Below are 22,503 nucleotides of genomic sequence, written 5' to 3'. Positions count from 1 at the left end.
CCTTCCTCTCTCGGGGAAGTTTGGGTGGGGCTGCCATTGCCCTGCCTCAGGGTCACCTGGGAATTCCTTGGGATCCGGATCCAGCCAGCCCTGGACTTGGCAATGAGGTGAGACATAAACTCTCTTGCTGCATGATTAACCCAGGTGGAATCGGGTTTTCACCGGTGGCATATGCAGCCCCAGGCCGGTACCATGTGGACGCTTGCGTTGGAAGGTCTGGGGGCTGTAGGTGAAGCCGTTGAAGACCCTGCAAGACTGTCCTCCCCTCTGCACCCCATCTGTCCCTCCCCCTCCCAGACGTGGCTGGGCTGGTGGCCGCCAGAGCCTGGGACGTCCTGCTGGGCAGCGTGGCCGGGCCCAGGCCGCTACTCACTCCAGGGCTCTGCCGGAAGGGCCCACGGAGCCAACCTGGCCTGTTCCCTGGGCTCGGAGGGTCTATTTCTTAGCGGCAGGCCTGGTGCATCTCCCAACCGCAGACAGGTAACTAGGCCCCTGGCGGCCCTGAACTCCAGCCCCACCCACGGCCAACGGCTCCGTCAGTCCGTGGCTTGGGAACTGCTCCCACCTGGGGAAGGAGGGTCGGCTGCAGGTGGACCGCGGGCAGCTAGAAGGACCCTGGAAGGGAGGGAGGCCCCCCTTCTCCCTTCCGGGCAAAGGGAGAGTGGCAGCAGGACGGGTCGTCAGACCCAGCCAGGTGATAGGACATCCTGGCGTGGCCTGGTCCCCCGCAGGGCTCTGTGCATGCCTGTTCAGGAAACAAGGCCCCCCTTTTACAGTCAAGGCAGCTGAAGCTTGTAGAGGGCGCCCCCCGTGCTAGGGCTGAATGGACCTCAGTCCCCAAGAACATTTCATCTCCAGAGGGGGCATGCCAGTGTGCCAGGCTCACCAAGAAAGCCATGGCCACCGGGCCACCACAGGCCACCCCCCCCCCCCCGGAAGGACTGTAGGAGGGACTAGAAAGGACATGGGATGTGGGGTCAGACCGTGGTCGGAGTCTCAGTTCTGCCCTTAACCAGCTGTCAGCCCGTGGGCGGGTCCTCTGTCCACACCTCTACTTCCTTGTCTGTAAAACGGGGAGAGTGTGGATGTCCACTCTGCTGAACCCATGGCCCCGGGGGCGGCACGTTTTCCGGCCAGACCCAGCAGATGTCTGCGCCGCCCCCCACCCAGAGCTGTCCCTCGGACACCTGTCCCCCTCCTGCGAGGCAGCTGGTCCGTGGACAGACAACAGGAGCCTGCTGCCTCTGGGCGGTGGGGGCGCTGCCCGGGCCGCAAGCTCCAGCCGGGACAGCCCGTGAAAGAGAAAGAGGAAAACCAAGGACCCGCAAGACAACCTGACCGGAACGTGGCAGGCCCGTCCCCTTGACGCTCCCTCCAAGCCCTGGCGTGCTGAGCCCCCCGCGGCCCGCTGATCTCCTAACAAGCTGTGACGAGGGGAATCCAAGGGGCCGGCGATGTGCCTGTTTCCCAGCCAAGAGGCCACACACCCTCCTCCCCCGCCCGCCACGGACACCAGCCCCGCCGGTGGCCTCTCCTCCTGATGAAAAGACTTGGCCACTGGGTCCTCTTAATCCTGATTTAATGGTGGCCGGCCCGCCTGGGGACAGCACAGCCCCCCCGGGCCCGGGGCTCTGGTGCCAGGGCAAGTCGGGCGGGACTCAGGGTCCAGCCTTTTATCTCCTGCCTCCGCTTGGTGGAAACCCTGTTTTGGAGGACCCAGGGCTTCTTTCATGTGCGGTTGTCGCCCAAGACTCATCAGGGACTTCTGGATTGATTTGAGGGGAAACAGAGCAATCAAGTGATCTGTTCCGCTGACTGATTCTGAAACCTGAAACCCTGGGCTCTGAGTGAATTCTGGAAGCCTGTGGCTCACCACCACCCTCCGCAGGGCGGCCCGGGAGAGCCGGCCAGCATTCGCCCGGGCCTGCTTGTCCCTGGTGGGGCCGAGGGCAGCCCGCTGTCCCCTCAGGGCCTCCGTTCTCCCGGAGGGGCTGGGGCAGCTCGGGTGTCTGGGGCCCCGGCCCTCTGCTGCTCAATGGCTCAAGCGCGTGGCAGCACCGGGCCACTGCTGGGGCCTGCACACCCCCTCCCTCTCCCACCCCAGGCATCAAACTCTGAGTCAGAGGCCGAGTCGGGTCAGGGCAGTTTATTTAACAGTAGTTGCCCCTGCCGACGTGGGGCGTGACACACTCAAGTCTACCAAGTTAGGGCCCCGGAAGCACCCTCTGGGCCCGCAGCCTTGCCCCTCGCTGTTACAATTCTTGCTTTGAAGGACAGCCGTCTTCAGTGCCCCGGGAGCTGCCCCAGCCTCGGGCTCCAAGGTGCTTTTTGGGGTAGGAGAGGGAGGGGGTGCCCAGTGGCCACTCTGACTCTGGGTGGGGGCCAGGAGGCGGGCGGGGGCTTGCTGGGCAGTCCCAGGGAGGCTGGCTCAGCCCCCAGGGCCGCATGGACGGAGCAGGAAGCCCCCGCCTTCCCCAGGTTCCTCCGTCAAATGCACAGAATGAGTGATAGAGGGGCAGGGGGTAAAGGTCCCTCAGTCCAGTTAGCGGGGATGTTCACAGGGCCAGGTGGCTGGAGGGTGTTCCCGGAGGCACCCAGGGGTCTGTCCCACCCTCAGACTTCACTGGGGCGGGGGGACAGGCCATCCGGGGAGCCACAACTCCCCAGGAGTTGGGGGGGAAGCAGGGGCACCTGGCCCAGGCACGGGGCGGGCGGGGGGAGGCGCGAGGCTGGGGGCCGCCCCACAAGGCTCGTCACTTGATGGCATGCTGCAGCAGCAGGTCCACGGCCTCTGCCAGGTTGTCCACGTACCCGTCAGCCTTCACTTCCGGATGCTGCTCGTCACTCGGCCTGGAGAGCAGGGCCACAGGTTAGACTGTCTGTGACCCCTCTGAAGCCTCTTTCTCCCCACATCTTAGCACAGGCCTGGCCGGCCCTCAGGAAGCCTCCAGATCCTTCCGCGCCCCGTTACCAGATGCCCCCCTCCCCCCACTCCCCGTCTCAGCCACCCCCAGTCAGGGCGCACACACCCCCCTCCTGTTCTCTCCACCTGGTCACCTCTCCACCCGAAGCCTGCTCAGGGCCCCACAGAGGGGTCCTTGCTGCCAGTGGAAAGGTCACATTCCTGACAGCAGGGCCATGAGCTTGGCCTTGCTCTGAGTGCCTTCCCATGCAAACCCCAGGGGTCCACATGCCGACCGGTCCCTGTCCTCCGAGGTTGCTCCCACACGATAGAGGGGGTGCTCCTGGCAAAGTAGCTCTCTGGCTGGGTGAGATTTGCGGGGCTACAACTGTCCAAAGCCCCAGATATTTCCTGAGGTGAGTGAGGCCACGCCATAAAGGGGAGCAGCTACAGGGCCCGTGCGGCACCAAGGGCAGCCCACCGTGGGGCTCCTGGAGGAGGGGCTGTGGCCGGAGTCCTGAGGTGGAGCAGGGCTCCCGGTGAGCACGTGGGCGGGAACTGTACTAGGGCTGGAGTCCTGGCCACAGCAGGCACCTGGGGTGGGCTCCTAGGGACATCCCACAAGTCTTCAACACTTGTGGGAAGGGCTGGGACCTCACCCCCTGGGCTGGTGCAACGCAAGGGGCTCAGTGCACGGGGATCCTCACCACCACCCACTGGGCCCGCAACTCGAGCGAGAAGAGCTCTCCTGTCGGTGCAGGTATTTTAAGGGATTGTTTCACTCTTTCAATCACAGACACAATCCAGTGACCGTGGGAATTTAAGGTATGTTATCCCACAGCAGCACTGAAATACGTACTTGTCCCCATCGAAATGTTACATACGGCGTGGGCACTTCGCAAACTGTGCGTCGGCACCTACTTGTGACCCACCAGTTTCACTCCCAGGTACGCACATAACAAAAATGCATCAACGTGTTCACCAAAAGACACGTACTAGAACGTTCCAAGCAGGTTTGGCGATAACAGCACAAAGGGTTAACTGCACAGATGTCCGTCAACAGCGGATGGAGAAACACGCATTAGAACACCGCGACAATCCTACTCAGAGGGAATTACTCCCCGCGCTGCAGTGTGCGCGGGTCCGGAACCCCAGCTGGACGACCCATTTCTGCCAAGTTCAGGAACAGGCACAGCCAGTCTCTACATGGTTACTTCTCGGGGGAACGTGATCAGGGGTGCTGGTGATGTTCTAGATCTTCACCTGGGCGGCGGTTACACGGATGGCACATGGGAAAATACATCACACTGTTCATTTTCGGGGTACTCTCTACGTATATACACAAACGGGTGTGTAACAGAGTCACGTGTAATCTGACAAGCACGAGGTATCTATTTCCCGTCACTGTGGCTCGTCTCTGTGGCCCTTGGGCCAAATCCTGCCGGCAGCCTGCTTTTGCACAGCCCTCAAGCTGCTGTAAAAAGAAAGGAATATGCACTACTCAGCTCACAAAGCCTCAACCAGCTACTCCCCGGGCCTCTACCCCACAGTCTTGCAGACCTCTGGTTCTGGCCACCCGCCATCCACGGGCATCTCCATTTTCGTCCACCCAGGATGGCACTCATGCCTCCCGGCTGCCCAGGGCTTCTGTGCACAGCCCTTCCTGCAGGACGTTCCTCATCCTTGGGAAGCCAGCGCTCCCCACTCAGGCCCTCCCGGTGTGCGGAAGCATCCGGTGGGCGCTGCTGGCCGTCCCTGGCCCCAGAGTGTGCAGCGCCCCCGCCACCCAGGCCCCGGGGCGGGGAGGGGGATTCTCCTCGGGCAGCTCTGACCGCAGGGCTCAGCAAGCTGGGCACGCAGGCGTGCGGGAGGGCCCGAGAGAGACGGAGGCAGAGCCCCCGAACAGGCTGTAAACCCAACCCCGGCGAACTGTCGGCCTCAGTTTCCCCATCTGTGCCTTGAGGATAAGCGTGGCTTCACCCTCTACCCACCATGTGACCTTGGGCAAACACCTGACACCTCTGTGTCTTGGCGTCCCTGTCTCTAACGCATGCTCGGGCTCTGGCGAGGAGCAGGTGGGGGGGTTCAGTAGTGTTACCTCAATTACTGAGAGCCCGGATGCCGTCGGGGAGCACACTGCGTGCCGGAGCTGGGCCGGCAGGGAGACGGAGTGGTGGCCCGGCCTTGGGCCCTGCCCTGGGCACACAGGCTGGTGGGGGGACAGACCTTAGTATATGGGGTACAGGGAAGTCAAAGAGGGGGGCTGTGTGGAGTGGGAGGGGCAGGCAGGCTGGGACCAGAACCCCGGCGGGGGGGATGTCTCGACAGCCCGGAGTCCCAGCAGTCCCCGCACCTGAGGGCACAGCTCCAGGTCCCTGCAGGGAGTGGCCGGCGGGAGGCCAGGCACCCGGCCCGCTGTCACTGCTCCCCTGCTTCCAAGCAGAAGGAAGACCCCCGCTCTCCCCTCTCGCTCGGCCTGTGTGCACGGGGCTTGAGTCTTGCGCCACCCTGGAGGTGCCCTTTGGGGGCTCCCTCGGCTATCCCTGGGGCCCAGGGGCCGCTCCAAAGCCAAAGCCCCACTCGCCAACGAGGCGGGGGTGCCCCAGCCCTTTGCCTACGAGGGGGTTGTTGGGGCCAGTGGGACGGCCAGGCAGGCTTCAGGTCGTGCCCGGGCAGGTGCTGACCCCCCAGCCCCTGCTCTGTGCCCCAACCCCCGTTCCTATGGCATTCCCAGCTTTCACCCCAAAAAGCGAGGTCCGCGTGACAGCTCAAAGGAACCAAACTTCTCAGAGCAAACCCCACCCGGCTCATCCTCCAAGTCCCTGCATGGCTGGCCCGGGGCCCCCCTCCTCAGACCCCGGCCCCAGGCCCCTGGGCCAGGCTTACCTAAGTTCAGTCAAATGAACTCGACCCTGAGAGGGAACAAGAGATCCGCCCAGGAAGGAAGATGCTCTGTAACGAGCTGCTCGCCAGCCTCGCTCGGCGCACGGCACCTAGCCGAATGGCGTACCCGGCTAATTAGGTTTAATTACATATCATTTAAATTCAAGAATCCATTAAAAGAAAGGATTGCATTAGCAGCAAGCCGGTGTTTGCCAACACACAGAGGAAATCACGGACTTTTATGTCTTAATTACGTGACGCTGCCGTGGGCTGTGGCTCGGGAGCCGGGGTACCGGGAGGGGACTGGCCCAACAGCGGACTAGCGGGAGAGGGTCCTGCTCGGCGCCGGCCGGTGACCCGGGCCCTGCAGGGCCTCAGAGACGCCGCGCTATGGAGGCCGAACCAGGAGACCCGGCAAGGATGTGCAGTGGGAACAGAGCAGAGAGGGCGACGGAGAAAGGGGCCAAGAGACCCCTCGGGCCTTGAGCAGGACGTGGGGGGACGAAGGGGGAGAAGAGCACAGCCAGGCAGTGACGGCAGGATGGGTTTGTGGGACAGATGGACAGAGGGACCCAGACAGATGCACACACACAGAGGAAGAGGAGGAGGGAGCAGAAACTGAGTCAGAGAGAGACAGAGAGAGAGAAAAGAGCAAAAGAGCAAAACAAAGAAGGTGTGAGAGAGCGGGGGGAGGGGGAACAGTGACATGGGGGAGGGCGACAGAGACGGGGTGGAGGGAAGGAGGCCAGAAAGACAGATGGGCAGAAAGGGACCGAGAGACGGCGAGTGTGCACAAAGTTGGGGCAGGGAGGGGGAGGCAGACACACAGGAGTCTCCCGCGCCGAGAGGCAGCCTCGGGGGCCCTGCTCTCGGCCCCGTGTGTCCTGGTTACCCCCCCGCCCCTCTGTGACTTCGGGAGGCCCCCTTTCCTTGTACCCCATGGGGTCCCTGTGGGGTCGCAGCACTGCCCCTCCCCAGGGCCCGCTGCTCTGCCCGCCATGAGCTGTCTCTTTACCTCCCTGAGCCTCGGCGTCCTCATCTGTGCAGTGGGCACATGACCCAGCTCTCGAGGCTGCTCTGAGAACGGAGCATGGTTACGACAGAACCCTCCCGGCTCTGAGGGCACTTAGAGGGAGCTGCGGGGCCAGGGAAGCTTCCAGAAAAAGGGACACGAAGTCTGGACACCACCATCCCCACCCGCTGCGTTGCCCTCACCGCCCTCCAGGGGCTGGCATGGACACATGGGTCCTTGCGGATGTCACCCTAACTAGGCAGGGGCGCATGGCCTCCGATCCTGGCCCGAGGATTGAGGCAGAGGCAGAGGCAGATTCCCCCGGAGGGTTGCCCTGCAGAGGGCCAACGTAGTCCTCTCTGCTCTCCTGGGCTCCTGGGGTGGCATTCAGGTGTCTCTGGCCGGGCCCAGATCCAGTGGGTGGGTCAGAGCAGCTTCTCCAAATGCTCATCTGCTCCCACCTCTGCCTGGGTAAACTCCACTGGTGACCCTACCGCCCAATGCCACGGCCGGCTCGTTGGCACAGGAGACAAGTCCACCCTCATGGGGCCTCCATCTGCGGGCCAGCGTCCAGGGCCCGCTGCTCCTTCAGGTGTTCCCTGCCCTCCCACACCTCTGTCTACACTGTGTCCAGGAATGCTCTTCAAACCTGCTCCAGCTGCAAACTCCTATTCACCCTTCAAGACCTCACTCGTTCCCACCTCCAGCTCGACCCCACAGGGCCCGCTGCTCTCTCTTTTCTGAGCACGTGGCACGCGCTCCCACCCCCCACCCCCGCCAGGCCATTCCGGCAGGTGCTCTGCTGACCTGGGCTGCCCAGAGGGGGGAGCCCGGCTTCCTGCCATTGGTGGTCGCCCACGCAGGCCGGGCCCAGAGCAGGCACCCAGGAAATGTCCGCCATCGAGTGAATGAACAAAGGCCCCCCCGCCCGGGCAGGGCGCCGCCTGTCATCAGCTATTCCTCCCCCTCGTGCCCTGTGAGCAGAGGGAAGGAGGGAAGACCGAGGCAGAGAACAAGGCCGATCTGTGCGCGGGCCAGCACGGCTTTACAGGGACGGTCTTTGTAGCAGCCAAAGAGAAATGGCGGCCAGACCCCCCCCACCTCCAGGCTAGCGAGTGCGGGGACCTGGGGGCAGCCACCCCTCGGGGAGCTCTGGAGGGTCAGCGCCGCTGTGGCAGGCCCGCCTCCCCACCCTGGTCGGCCCCTGCCCACATGGGGAGGGCACACGTCCTTGCCCTGATTGTTCTGGAAGAGCCAGGCGCTGGGGGCAGGCCAGCCAAGTTCAGGGCACGGGGCACTGGCCTCAGAGAGTGACGCCAAGCAGGCTGGGCTGACGAAGTTGGAGGAAAGGACACAGAGTGTCGGCTCACAGGGCCACAGGTGACAAGCCTGGGCCAAGGGTGTCTTTCCGTCTGAGCCCCAGGAGTCCAAGCCCCAGGGGCCAGAGCTGGCCTGCAAACGCTTCCCAGCGTGCACCTGCTGGCCCAGGACGCCGCCTGGCAGAAGGGCAGCTGGCTGGGAGCCCGAGGGGCCGCCAGCAGCCCCCTGACCCGGGCTGGCTGCTGGCAGGTGCCAGAGGGTCAGTGACCTGGCAGTGCGGTGGCCGGGAGGGCAGTCGGCCTTCGATCTCAGATGGCTGCTCGAGCCCTCGGTCCCCTGGGCCAGCACGGGACCTGGGTTCCAGAGGTGGGGTGGATGGGCTTGGCCTGGACTTAGGGCCCCTCTGGGAAAACTCTGGGCCCTCTGCTAACAGAAACCACTGCAGAAGCCCCTTGCCCCCGAGCCGGCGCCTTCATCCAGCCGAGGTCTGCTGGGCCCCCACTTCACAAGGGGCTCTGACCTGGTCCTTGCCAATAAGGAGGTCACCACGGACACAAGAGCCAGGGGCCGGGCAGTCACGGGCTGCAGCCTTAGGTCCCTGTCCTCACCTAGCCCTCAGGCCTGTGTCCCCCACCGCTTGTCCTGGGACAAGCTGGCCTGGAGCCCCCGGGCCCTGCCCTTGCCGAACCAGCTCACGCAGACAGGGGCTCCTTGACCTGCTTGAAAATCACATGGGGAAAACACACCGAAAGAAAAACCCAGGCCTGAAAGAGGACTTGCCCTGGGCCCTTCTCAGGCCCACAGCAACCAAGCAAGGAGAGGAAATGGGGACACAGTTCTGCTGGCTGGGACCTCTGTTGGGGTCAGAACCCCGCTGGGGGAGGTGGCCACACCCCATGGCTCCCATCCCTGGCGGGCACCTGGGCCTCCCCTCGTCTGGCTGTCTGCTCGCCTGTAATGGGTAGGGGTGGGGAAGGGGCAACAGGTAACCCTCCCTCCCGGTGCCCCCATGCCGAGAACAGGGGTGTGCCCGGGACGACATGCAGGTCTGACCCACCTCACTCCGCCTTCCTCCCACCAACCTCCTTGTACCCTGAGCCAGGGGCCTGACATCAGTGGGGGAGGGGGCAGGGGACCGCAGGTTGGCCGTCTCCTCCGCCCTCCCCCTCTGCTTGTCAAGGTAGGGCAGGGTCCCGTGCCCACCCACTGGGACACATACACTCTGCATGAGCACTGTAGGCTGTGGTGGACGGGGCTGCCCCCCAGAGAGTGCGGAGGTCCCACCCAGTGAGGCCCTGTGGTCTCCCGGTGGTCCAACCCTCATCTGGACATGGAGGTGAGCTGGGGTGAGGGGCAGTGCTGGGCTAACTGGACACCCCTTTCGTTCAGGTGGGTGGCAGCCCAGGGCCCAGAAGTCCACCCTGGCTGACCCATCCTCCAGCTGGGAAGGACCGGGAGTCTCTCCCAGCTGGAGAAAGCACTTGCTGGACCAATTTTCAGGGGCTCTGAGCCCTGGTGGGTAAACTGAGGCAGGGGAAGACACTTGCCACAGACTAGAGCTCCCACCCAGCCAGCAGGCAGGCCCCGGAATGCAAGCAAAGCTCTCCTGGCTTGGGGGATGGGTGAGCTGCAGATGCTGCACCCAAGGATGAGGGCACCAACGTGTGCCAGCCCCCCCATGGCAGGTGCCTTTGAAGACAGTCTCCCACGTACCCTGCACAAGGGCCCATGAGGTGGGCACCACGACTCGCTGTTTTAGAGAGGACGACACGGATGTACGAGGGGAAGGCACGCGCCTGACGCTGCAAGCAGTAAAGGGCAGCGCTGGGCCTCACACCTCCTGTGTCTGGCTTTCTGGAAAACTTAAACCTGGGTTCATTTTCGCGATTCTTCCCTTAGCACACAGGACATATTCTGCAGCGGGGGGGGATCACCGATGTGCCGGCCGACCTCCGGCCAGACTGAGAGGCGTCTGGCTCAGCCCCGGGACAGTGGTGGGCCCCGGGAGGTGTCCACCAGCTTCAACAACTGCAGTGGGGACAGCACAGGGTTTGGGGAAAACCAACGAGGAAAACGAAAGAAAAGGCCCAGTTCACACTGCGTGCGGCCTCCCCCGCGGCTGGGCCCAGCAGAGCCGAGAAGCTGCCGGGACAACTTCTCCTATGGGCCTCGCGGTCACCAGCAGGGCGGGGGGCGGGGGGACACAGAGGGCAGTGGGGGCCCGAGCCCAGCCGGGGGGGGGGGGAGGTCACCGTGGACCCCGGCACCCCGCCTCAGGGCCACTCCGTCCCCAGGGAGGAAACGGCCCGTTCACGGTGTGTTTCGGCCTGGTGGCGCCCCGTCAAGCAGAAGCCACCCCCGGAGCCAGTTGTTTCCTGGGCGGCTCTCAGTGCCCGTCACCTGCAGCTTCCCTCACACGGACCACAGAGGTCCCCAGAGCCCCCGGGTCTGGCTGGAGCCCCCACGCCAGGCTTTGCTCAGCTCACACGCGCAGTGAGGCCAGGGTCACAAGCCGGTGGCCTCCGGACATGTCGGGCTCGGCCCACAGAGTGTTTTGCAGACACAGAAGCTGGAAATCTGGCTTCTCCAGAACATCGAGAGGGTCCAGTAACGACCCGCCGGCATTCCACAGGCGGAAACGAGCTGATGTGGCCCCCGAATGGGGCGAGCGGCTTCGAGTCTGTCGTGCTCCCCACTCTCTGGTGTGTCCCGGCTCTCAGACCGGGCTTGTTCACTCCGCTGCATTTCCTGCCTGCCCCTGTGGGCATCTGGATTTGCCGCCTTGCCCTACAGCGCTGCTATCTGGGACCCATTTCCCAAGGAACAAGTAACTCCTCCAGGAAGCCTTCCCTGAAGCCCTCGCCCTAGCCCTCACCTCAGTTAGGTGCCCGCTCTATGCTCCACGGCCCCCGTGTTGACCCCACCAGAGCACCCATCACTCCACTGCAAGTGCCTGGTTACCTGTGTGATGTCCCTCCAGACTGTGGACTCCCTGAGGTCAGGGGCAACCCCATGGTGGTCTCATACTCCTGGCATAAGGCCTTGGTCCTGCCAGAGACAGGAACACGCCGCCGGCACTCTGAGCAGACAAGCAGGTGGCCTCCTTCCTTCTGACCATCCGGGGGCTGTGGGCCATGACCAAGGCATCTAGCTCCTTCTGAGCCTGAGCCGTCCTAGAGGTCTAGGCGTGAGGGCCAGTCCATCTTGTAGCTGAGGGGTGAAAGGCAGAAGGGCCTAGGCCCCAGGGCCCTGAGAGGCCTGGCCTGGTCTGGTCTCACCTTCCTGGCCCTCCCTGGAGGAAGTCCCACTGCTGAGCCCCCAGGCATCTGAGCTCCCCCCAGTCTGGGTGGCAGTGTGGGGCCACAGAGGATTTTCTTCTGGAGAACCACTCACCCCCAACCCGGACAGTCAGAAGCATGAAAATGCCACCCCACGCCAGGGCCAACACCCAGCCTGGGCAGCCCTGTATGTGGCCAGTCTAAGTGAACCCCGAGAAGCAAACTCTCGCGCCCGAGGACCGCGTTCTGAGCTAAGCCAGGTGCCGGGGCTGGCAGCAGGTGCACAGGAAGCCGAGGGCGCCACAGAAGCGGAGGGATGGGTCCAAACGGTTCCCCACCACCACGGACACCAGATCTACCCGCCCTAACGTGGCCCAGGAGCCCGCCAACCACCCCCACTTCTCCTCTCCTCTGTAACTCCATGGCTCCCCCAAACTGCCCATGCCCAGTTCCCCCACAAGGCCCGACTCAGGGGACCCTCCCCCCCCTTGGTCTCCAGGACCCATCCTACCCCTGAATGGACACCTGTGCCTCTGGGACCCAGGCCCAGGGAACCCAGTTGGGACGCTCCAGAATGGAGGCCTGGCACTGTTGTGGTTAGAGTACCAGAGTGGAGAGCTCTGTCCCCAGAGCAGCAGGGCACGCCGGGGGTGCCCCCAGCCGGGCACGAGCAGTAAGCCTTCACACACCCCCGTGGCTCCCACAGGTCGTCCAAACAGCAAGGCTGGTTTCTCTTTTCTTCCCCCATTTTGTTCCCAGAGAGCATCTGAGGCCTGACCCTAGAGGCCCCTAACGACAGCCGCACGCAGGGCTCGGGCTGCCCACTCAGGCGGGGACTGGGCAGGGGCGGGGAGGGCCGGGGCTGCCAGACAGAGGGTGTGTGGCCCTCCCACTGTCCCGGCCCACAGGTTTGCACTGGGCTGGCCCTGCCCCCGTGGGACCCTGGGCAAACACCTCACCGCTCAGAGCCTGTCGTCTGTGGCTGAGGGGACCCCCCCTCCCCAGGCTGTGGGGGGGAGACGATGAAGCTGGCACAGGGTGTGGCCCGCAGCAGACGTGCGATCTGGGTGGATGCACCGGGGTGGGCAAGAACCCTCCAGGGCCCCCTCTGCCGGGGGGGTGGGGGGCTGGGGGGGGGCGGGCAAGGTCCACAGCTGCTCCTGGGAAGCTCACCTTGGGCTCCATGTCTGGAGAGCAGGCGCCATCTCTGGAGAAGGCGGTGGGTCCTGAGGGCCAACTATCTCGGGGGGGCTTTTCCCAAGGGACTCGTGACAGAACCCAGCCAGGCTGCAGGGACGAGCGCAATGCTCCTGCTTGGCAGGTGCTGAGTGTGACCGGTGGTGGCCGATGCCCCGTGTGGATGTGCCTGGGGACAGGGGGCAAGGGGCCACTCTGGACTCCTTTGGGGGGGGCAGCCACTGGGCAGTTGCTGACCTAGCCTAGGCCCCCCAAGCCTGCCCTTGGGGCCCACTTCTCCAAGCCAACAGGACGCACTATTCATGGTGTCATTCATAACAGTGACGACCACTGAGAGCCCTCTCCCTCCGGGGACCTGGCAAGGGGCCTTGCACACTTCGGCTCCTTTGGTGTCCACAGCGGCCCAAGACCTAGGTGCTACTGCCCCCATGTTATGGCTGGCAAGAGGGAGGCTCAGAGAGGGGGAGTGGCCTGCCCGGGCTCAGCGAGCCAGGGTCTGAGCCTGTCTGCCTCCCCAGCCTGGCCGGAAGCTCCTGCAGCACGGTCTAGACCCCACCAGGGGCCGGGTGGGCTGGGCTAGCAAGCAAGGGGGGGCCTCACCTAAAATAGGCTCGCTTTGGCAGAGGCACGGGCCCTCGGGGGGCTGGGCATCTGGCCTCCCGCACAGGAACTCCTGACAGCTCTTCAGAATATTTTGATAAAAACACGCTGAACACCTGGTGTGTGTTTAGTTTAAGACACGCCGGCCCAGCCCCCGGCAATATGCTCTCCAACGGCCCAATCCCCCCAGAAGGCTGCGTGCGCTCCCACCCAGGCCCTGGGGAGCACGGGGCAGGGCGCTCACTCCCGGCCTCCCCCAGAAAGCCACCACACCCCCCGTCTCTTTCGGAGGCCGGACCACAGGAGGTCAGGGAGACCCCCCCCCCAGCAAGCCTGGGCTTGCACACCCGAGCTCTGGGCTCTCGTGAGGTGGCCCGGGAGAGAGGGGGGCTGCAGGGTGGTGCCTTCCAGCCTGGGGGCGGAAGGGTCACGGAATCCCGCTCACTGAAGGCCTAGTGTCATTTCCATCACCGTGCACAGACCCAGGTGACCGGGCCCGGGGACCTTGCTGTTGACGGAGGGCTGCTGTGAGGGGGGCCCCGCGCGGGCACTTCCTCCAGCTAATCCGGGAGGTGGCACCGGTATGCCCCCCGGATACATGAAGCCTGAGGCTCAGGATGGGTCAAGGAAGGTGCCCGGTGCTCACGTGGCAGAGCAAGGCTCGGCCCCAAACTCTGCCCTGGTCTGTCAGCCTGGGAGCAGAGTCTCCGAAGTCGGGGAGGAGCCAGGCCGCCACCCCTCCCCAGGTGCTGCTTAGGGTCCAACGTGTGGGAAAGTACAACGTGACCTCAGAGATGCGGTTTCATGAACCCCACGGTCTTGCAGGGACACGCGTGGGACCTCTGACTTACCAGCCTTGGTGCATGTTCCACCTACACAGGGTTAAAAATCGGCACTTCACAAGCCAGGTCTACACTGGCCACGGTGCACGCGGAGAGGGGCTCAGCGTCACGAGCCAGTTGGAGCAGTACACACCCCCCCCCCCCCGAACAGCCGGAGGGAAGGATGCTGAGGCGGGCAGGACGCGAGCAACAGGAACTCTCCCCCGTGGCTGGCGGGAGGGCCCACGGCACGGCCCTCTGGAAAAAACCCGCTTGGCAGATATCTCCTAACTGGAAACCCGTGAATACCGCGTGACCCGGCGAGCCCATCCTGGGCACGTGCCCCGCGGCCATGAGCCTCTGTTCCCTGAGAGATGGAGACAGGGACGTCCCCCCAGCTCTGTTCACAATGACCCCAAACTGGGAACCACCCCAGGGTCTGTCCACGGCGGCAGGATGTGATCCAGTCATACAATGAAACAAACAGGCTCCTGCTACAGAGAACAACACGGATAAGACAGAGCTGGCTTTTTTTTAAGTGTCTCAGGAGGCTCAGAAAGGCACACAGCGATGGTTCTCCTAGGACAGCCGGGGGAAGTCAGAGAGATGGTTCAGAAACCACAGTGAAGAAGGAGGGAAATACCCATACCACAGGCCTGGGAACTAGAGCCAAAAACTGCGGCTTTGAGTTCCCCGGCAGCCAAAGCAAAGGGGGAAGACCTGAAGGTTACATGGGAGCCACTGATGGTTCAGGAGGGATGCCCTTCTTCACAGCACAGACCAGGAAGGTCTTATCCCTGCCCTACGTGAGGGCAGTGAGGCTCCAGCAGGCTGTCCGCAGAAACTCAGAGGTCATCCTTCCCAAATGAACAGACTCCTGGCTGTCGCACTCCAAGGAGCCTGTTACGGGCTGGGGCCAGGACTGGCTCCACCCGCTCCCCTGACCTCCCAGCACCTGGCACAGCGGGTCACTGGACTGTTCAGCCCAGGTTTTTCCAAACTAGCTCCCACTTGCTCCCCAGGTCGCCCCAGCCACCCCTTGTTCAGGGAAGTCCCTTCTTCTCTCTGGACTTTGGAGTCTCCACTCGTAAGACGAGCGGAGGCTCCTGGCCCTCTAACCCCTCTCTCCAGTTTGTGGATGGACGTCTGATCTCAGGGGCCGACAGGGGACAGGCGGATGCTGGCCTGGGACAGGTGGGACAGGGGAGGCGGGCCGGGGCCAGGCTGCTGCAGCGTAGACAAGCCAGCAGAGGTCCTGGGAACCAAGCAGAGTTTCGGAGCCTGTGTTTAATGAGACCCATGCTGGGATATTGTTGTTCAGTCCTGATCCTGCACAGAACAGGTCTCTGAAGATACCCCCCCGCCCTGCCCCGGGGGGTGGTGCGCCAGTCACTCCCCTCCCTGGCAGCCTGCCGTCTGCCCTCATCCACCCAGCCTGGCCCAGGGCCTGCACGGACATGGGCTGAGTGGATCCGTCTCCAATGCCCGGGCCCCAGTGTGCTCAAGAAGTCCCTCCAAAGGCCAACCCGAGACCGTCACATGGAGAGAGGACTGGCTCTGTCCTCAAGAGGCAGCTGGCCCCATTCGATGAGACCGTAACTGAAACACTGTAATGCTGGGCACTGAGCGCCGAAGTGGGCTCTGGTCCTGCGTTCACGGCCTGTCCCTTACTAACCATCATCAGGGGCCCCTGGCCCTACAGCGAGGGTGGAGGACAAACTGCCGCCCGCTCACTCACGACCAGCTCCCCGTGCCAGCTTCTGTCCTGGAGCTGGGAAAGGACATGCCGTGCCAGGCAGGGAGCAGGGCTCTGCGGGCCTGGCTCCCACCTGCCACCGAGCTCGGAGTGTGAGCTCCTCACGTGCAAAGGGAGAGAACGATAGCCTCCCGGTCCTCATGGAGGTCGCCGGGGGCCCTGATGGGAGGGCCCCTGGCTGCAGCATTCTGCCCACGGGCTCTGGACCTGGGGGACCAGGGCCCACATCCTGCCCGAGCAGGTGACCTCCCCTGCTGTGAGGACTGAATACGATGGTGGATGCTGTGTGCGAGGCACGTGGGTGAGCAGTGGGCTCTGGGACAGTGCCGGTCGGGCTGACTGGTGGTACTTAGCGCGAGCACTCGGGGGGGTGGGGGGTGCGAGGCAGCGGTGCTGTTGGCCCCACAGACGGGAAACCAGGCAGCAGGAAAAGGACCAGATCATCCAGAGGGGGCATCAAGGAACCCTCCAGAGGGGCTGCTCGTTGGTTTCAAACTGACATGCTGATTCATGAGGACTGTCCCCTGCGGAGCACCCCTGCCTCTGGGACGGCCTCCCTGTCCTGCGCGTGGTCCTGCCGCGGACGCGTGGCTCTGCCCCTTGTCCTCGCACACTGTGCCACGCGCTCTCCCTCGCCGCCCTCCTCCCCGCACATGCCAAGCGGACAGTGCTCCTGCTGGGGGTCGTCTGCTGTAGATGTGGAGATCGCTAAAAAGAATTCTGTTCTTTAACCCCATTCCTGGAAATCTTTCCTGAAGATTTAATTCTAAAGAGACCTCATACAGAGTCGGGCGCGTGGGAAAGTCTTTAATAAAAGTTTGCTGAATGGAGGGAAAAAGTACTTTCAGAGACGTGTGTGACAGTGTACTTACAACAGAGAAGGAACCAGTCCAAATGCCCAAGCGTGGGGCAGCGCGGAAGCCTCGTCTGCTCTCTCTGCTCCGTGGAAGACGCCAGAGCTGTGGGCACAGGCAGGAGGAAGGGGAAGCAGAAGACCAGAGGGTTATGCATGCCCGTGCCCTCGGATGCAGCGGGGAGCTGGCCGGAAACCTGAGATAAACAGCTGTCTAAGCGTGGAGGGATCAGAGACAGAGCCTTTTGTCTTTCAAGTTCCCCTGGAGGCTGCAGTAATGCTGTCCTAATAATGCGCATAATAGTAAAAACAGTCTTTCATTTCGGCTCACCACCGCTTCACCAGAGGCGTTAACGAGGCTGGAAAGTCGAGAGATGATGCTCCAGCCCAGACAGGCACGAGAGGCACCAGCGACCCTGCCTGGACCCAGGGCTCGCCAGCCATGGGGATGACAGTCCAGACCAGCCCTGTCCCTGGGGCCAAGCACCTGGTCAGGCATGGCCAATGCCACCTGCTCTGCAGAGCGTATCAGTTCATTACAGAGCAGGGGCCTGCCCAGGTGCGCTAAGGTAACCCCGGGGGGAACCCCAAATGCCGCCGGCGATCACCCCCGGGCTGGTCCTCCAGTGGCCCCTCTGCCCGGTTGCCAGCCATCGGGTGGGTGTTGGACAGGCCCACACCCAGCACCCTTAGGATGGAAAGTCCCACGGGTCTGCCCAGCATAACCGTGTGGCACCTCACGCATACCCGCCTAGACTTCGTATCGCATCCCCGGAGAGAAGGGCACGGGAACAAGGGGTTTGCTTCAGGTCACGTGGCGAGGGCCGGGACTTGGACCCCGGTTCTGACGCCAGTACACCACCTTCCCTGAACCTGCTGGACGAAACACAACCAGAGAGAGGAGCAAACGAGCCCCAAAAGCTGGAGGCACGTTAGGGCACAACGCCTCCTTTTTCTGGTGAGGAAATCGAGGCCCAGGAAGAACAGATGCTGGCCCAAGATGGCCCAGCCAGACTGCACCCAAGATGAGGAGGGTGTCCTTCTAGATAGCGGAGCCTGGCTCTGGGTACCCAGGCTGTCTGCCTGCCACCCACATGGCAAAGCCCCGAGCAGAAGGGGGTCCCTGGGCTCCCTTCTTCCCAGGACCCTCTCTCTCCTGCCCGTACTTACGACATGGGAGCTAGGGTTGGGCTCGGGGTCTCTTCATCAATTCCTCCATACAGATGGGGAAACCAAGGCACAGAAACGGAAGGCCTAGAGTGACCCAGCAAGGAGGCCAGTGCCCCTCCCCCTATTTACTTAGCACCTTCCTCCCCGGCCAGGTTCCCCGAAAAGTTGATGGATGCCACCTCATTCATCACAGTCCAGACGGCACCTCGTAAATGGTCAAAGCCGCCTGACGAGGGGGCCATTCATTCCGGCCCGGGGGGACGCCAGCCTGCCGGGGCAGCACGCCCCACAGTGGGCCAATTGTGCATGCAGGGACCCCGTCCAAGCTGCCCTGGCTCCTGGCGGGCCGCCGTGCCCTGGACGATTCCTAGACGGAATCTTGTTTTCGTCCATTCCATCCCCAGGCAGGCAGACAAGCTGCTCCTCCAGAACATTTACTCAACACTGCTTTGATTTTCTTCAGACCCCGGTGCTGTCCGATTTACAGGGAAGCCATAAACCAGCCCCAAACAAGCCTGCCCTGTAGCCTCCGGAAAGCTCTGGAAGCAGCTCCAGCAGGGTCCCATCCACCATCTCGGGCTGTGGGTGGGGATGGCAGTGACCTTCCACTGCATTTACTCAGTGATCCTCGGGGGGATGCTGTCCTCTCTGCAGATGGGGAAACTGAGGCCCAGAGAGGGGGAACCGGGACGTGGGCAGCCATGTAGGCTCGGGATTCTGGGCCAGGGTTTTCCCCAAGTTCTGGGAACGGCCCAGTGACCCAACTTGCCCCTAACAGCCTCACTGCCTCAGTTCCCCACCAGAGGCTTTCAGGGCTCGAGCCCGAGGTTCAGTATGTTGGAAGGGCTTGGGCACGCCAGGATTCCAGAACAGGCAGCCGTCCGTCTGGTGATGGGTGGGAGGAGGGAACCAGGACTGCCTCCTCGGGGTGCTGTGTGGGCTGAAGTTCCAGTGGGAAGCAGGGCCCTGCATGCCATCCATGATACCGTTCTTTCCCGGGCACCAGACGCCAGGAACAGGGCCTGGCACGCGCAGGAACACCGTCCCTCACTGGCCCCTCGGCCCGGGCGCGTGCGGGCACCCTACCGTTCCATACTGTTCCAGCACCAGGTAAGTCTGGTTCTCTCCTCGCTCCCACCCCCAGAGGCCTGCTATTCACTTGTTTTCCATATAAACTTGAGAACTAACTTCCCCAGTGTGTGCAACGAGGTGGGGGAAGGCGAGAGCAGCACAGATGGCCCGCCAGTGTCTTAAATCGTCCCGAAACAAAGTTCTTCAGCAGGCCACACCCAGTTTCCTCCTCACGACCCTGGAGAGTGGCCTGGGACGTGCTCTCAGCTCCCGGTGGGGAGGCCCAGAGCCACACGAGATGAGGACGCTGGTTCTCAAACCCCGCTGCTCGGCAGCACCACCTGGTGTCAAAGCTGTGGGGTGCTGCTAAAGCAGGACCCAGAGGGAAACTCGTAGCTCCGCAGCCACCGCAGCATGCTCATGTCATTAGAGACGAAAGAGGAAAGTCTCAAACCCCTCATCTATGCTCCCACCTTAAGAAACTAGAGAAAGAAGAGCAAAATAAACCCAAGGCAAACAGAGGGAAGAATTCGTAAAAGATCACAGCAGAAAGCAATGAACTGAAAACAGAAAGAGAATGTTATTGAAACAAACAGCTGGTTGTTCAGAAAGACCGACTAGAAATGCTGATGCCTGAACCCTACCCCAGAGGTTTTTTTCACTTGGTTGGTCCGGGGTGTGGCCTGGGAGCTGGGTGGTCTAATCTCCCCAGGTGCTTCTAATGGGTAGCCTGGGTGGAGAGCACCCCCCCCTCGCTCCCAGGTGCAGACCCCTTGAGGGCTGCCCTCACGAGATGCTGCCTCAGTTTCCATGCCTGCAAAGCCTGGCTGTGTGGTCTTGGGCAAGTCCCTTCCACCTATCTGGGCCTCAGTTTCCACACCGGACTTGGTCCCACAGCTGACACTGCACACCTGTGCTGTCTGGAGCCCTGGCTTCCCAGACAAACCTGGGGGCAGCAGGGTGGGAGTCAGGCTGCCAGTCCAGGAGTCCTGCCTCCCCACCTCTCCCCCTGGGGGCGGTACGGACTCCTCCCTCTGGGGCCCAGGGTTTTGTCTTTTCTCCCTGTAAGCTCCCATCCCAACTAGACACTCAGGACATGCTAGCATGCTAGGATACTAAGAGGATGCGCCCTGATGGTCAGGCATCGGGGGGAGGGGCGACCCTCCTGCCCTACCTCCTCTCTAATGAACAAGCCTGGACCCCCAAATAGCACTGACGATAACACCCAGCCCACTCTCCCCTTGGCTGTGTTCTGCAAATTCTGCCCCCTCCCTCCACACCCTGGAGGCTGCTCTGTGTTCCCCGTGCAGACAGCCATTGGAGATAGGAATGCCTCAAGCTTTCCTGCAGAAACTTCATGAAAGCAGGGTGATGGGTGAGATCTTTTCTATCTGTGACAGGGATCCTGCTTCCTTCCAAGAGGTGGGCAACAGCATGTGCTAAAACCACAGTCCCTTCCCTAACGTTATGGGGCACAGCCCATGCTAGGAACCCATTCTGTCCTCCATCTGCACCGTATTATGATCTAGCCTTTGTTTTATGGATGAGGGAGCAGGCTCAGAAAAGGGGCCGTAAACTCCCTTGGTCCCAGAGCAGGTAAGTGGCAGTGCTGGGCTCCAGACCCCCTCTGTCTCTGGGTCCAATGTCTCCCCCCGTCCCTCATCTGGGCATCGCCGGGTGCCTCTGCCTGGATGGGCCCATCATGCAGCTCCAGGCAGACAGGACAGGCTCAGAATTGGGAGCCAGGAAAATTCTCTTGGCTCTGATGGCGCCTTCGGAGCTCAAGACAGACCCCTGACAGTGTGCCCTTCATGCCCTCACACCAGGAAAGACAAGGAGAGGCCAAGTCCAGAGTCGGCACGGCGCTGCCCCTCCTACCGTGGGGAAGAGGTGGGCGTACACATACAGAGATGGATTATTAAGCCAGGCCTTTGAAAACATCACAGGCAGAGAGAGGAGTGCCAGCAAGGATGTCCAGCTGCAGCAAACCCTGTGTGGAAGGTTCCAGCATTTCCCCGTGGCCACCCATGGGCACTGTCACTCTCTGGCAGCCCGTGGCACTTTCCTCTGCACAGACCTCAGCCAGTGCTTGCTCTGTACCCCCAGCCTCGAAATGTTCCTATTCCACACTCTCCCACTGCCATTCTGTGGACATTTGGAAGGAGAGAGGGAGAATGGGATGGGAACGAACGCATGGGCTGTTCACGCCATTCTCTGCAGAGAATGATGGATTAAAACCCTGCAAAGCCAATCAATCGCACATCTATTTCTCTAAAGGGGAGGGTGGGGGTGGAGAGAGCTTTCCTGAAAGGACTTGGCCTTGAAACATTAAGCCAAACAACTGGATTTGGCAGCGGCCAGCTTCCGAGCACCGCCAGCCTGAAGAAACTGGCGGCCAGGCACGCCGAGGCAGGGTCGGGAAGAATGAACCCATTCAAAGCCAAGCCGGGCGCTGGAGAGTCCGTGCACGCAGGGGGCCCGCACATCAAGGGGCTGCAGCCCCAGGGGTCCCGGGGGCACCGAGAGCCTGACGTCAGCTCTGCCGCCGAGGCCGGGGCTGCCCATGGGGACGCACGGGTGTGGCCAACAGGGCTGTCCGGGATGGTCAGGAAAAGGCCTCGCTCCGTGTCGTTAGCCCAGCACCTGGGAATCGTGGGGGGCCAGTCCCCGGCGGACACTGAAGTTGCACAGGGGTGAGCCCTGCGGCACCGTGGCCTCCAGAGTGGGGTTCTCACATCAACTGGCGGCCCAGCTCCTCCCTGCACGCCAGGCCCTGGACGGAGCGGTCACGCTGAGCCCTCGGGCGGCTGTCCACACCGTCTCTCGTTTGCAGTCCTGCCGTGGACACACGGGCTGTGAACCGGGCCGGAGCTGCTCCGGCCGAGCCCGCGTCACCTTTTGGAAGCCAAGTTTTAATCTTTTCGGACTGGCCTTCAACTTTGGGGGCAGCTTTGAAGCCAGAGTGGTGGGCACAGCTCAACCCAGCAGCTGGAGCTTTCGTGAATGGAGCGGAAAAAGCGTCAGGGCCTGGGATGCAGGCCGGAAGCCCGCGGGCCCCGAGGAGGCGCCATCTCTCAGCTCTGAGCTGCTTTACGCAGGAAAAGGCGCCTGCCACGCACAACCCAGACTCCGCTCCACCCGCCGGGCTGCCTTGGGTAGCCCCTGGAAACCCCGACACACTGCTCCTGCACACACTGCCCCAGACGCTGCTCGTAAACCTGCGGCCCAGGGACACGGTTGGCCAGGGTCTACACAGGCTCGGCAGAAGCCACGGTTCTTGTAGACTACAGGCCATCCTCCAAGATGGTTTGGTGGAGGGACACCTGAGATCATTTCAGAGTCCTCGTTAGCTGCACTGCTGGGGGGAAACCGGGATTTACGGATGCTCCACCATGGTTATGAATAACCACATTTTGCTGGCAACACAGCTGGTCAAGAAAACGAGCATCTGGTTTTGCCGACCCTTTGCTCTTCCTTCCTCAGCTCCAGAGCACATGCACCATGTGGGCCAGCCCCTGTGCCCTCCAGGGCCCCCCAAGGGACAAGATAGGCACTGGGCACGTTCCAATGCTCCCCCCTCGGAAGGCAAACTTGTCCCCTGCAAGCTGTCAGAGCAGGTCCTGAGGAGCAAGAACCCACC

The 22,503-nt window shown here is 62.6% G+C and overlaps 1 protein-coding gene across 2 annotated transcripts in view; it reads right to left on the bottom strand.

Moving 5' to 3' along the window:
- Positions 1 to 2,121: 2,121 nt before the first annotated feature.
- Positions 2,122 to 22,503, bottom strand: part of LHPP (phospholysine phosphohistidine inorganic pyrophosphate phosphatase) — a 120,390-nt gene continuing 100,008 nt past the window's right edge. The window contains exons 7-8 of one of the 2 annotated variants that reach the window (XM_032423086.1): positions 16,642 to 16,728; positions 2,122 to 2,850 (exon numbers count right to left, since the gene is read on the bottom strand). In XM_032423086.1, coding sequence (XP_032278977.1) covers positions 2,754 to 2,850; positions 16,642 to 16,728 — 184 coding nt within the window. In that variant the 3' untranslated portion in view covers positions 2,122 to 2,753. The remainder of the gene's footprint in view (positions 2,851 to 16,641; positions 16,729 to 22,503) is intronic. The other variant, XM_032423088.1, reaches the window with a different exon arrangement.

The sequence above is a fragment of the Phoca vitulina genome, unplaced genomic scaffold (genome assembly GCF_004348235.1).
Source record: "Phoca vitulina isolate PV1807 unplaced genomic scaffold, GSC_HSeal_1.0 scaffold28, whole genome shotgun sequence".
Lineage (NCBI taxonomy): Eukaryota > Metazoa > Chordata > Mammalia > Carnivora > Phocidae > Phoca > Phoca vitulina.
Note: the sequence above shows the minus strand (reverse complement) of the source record. Positions and strands in the feature narration are given on the sequence as shown.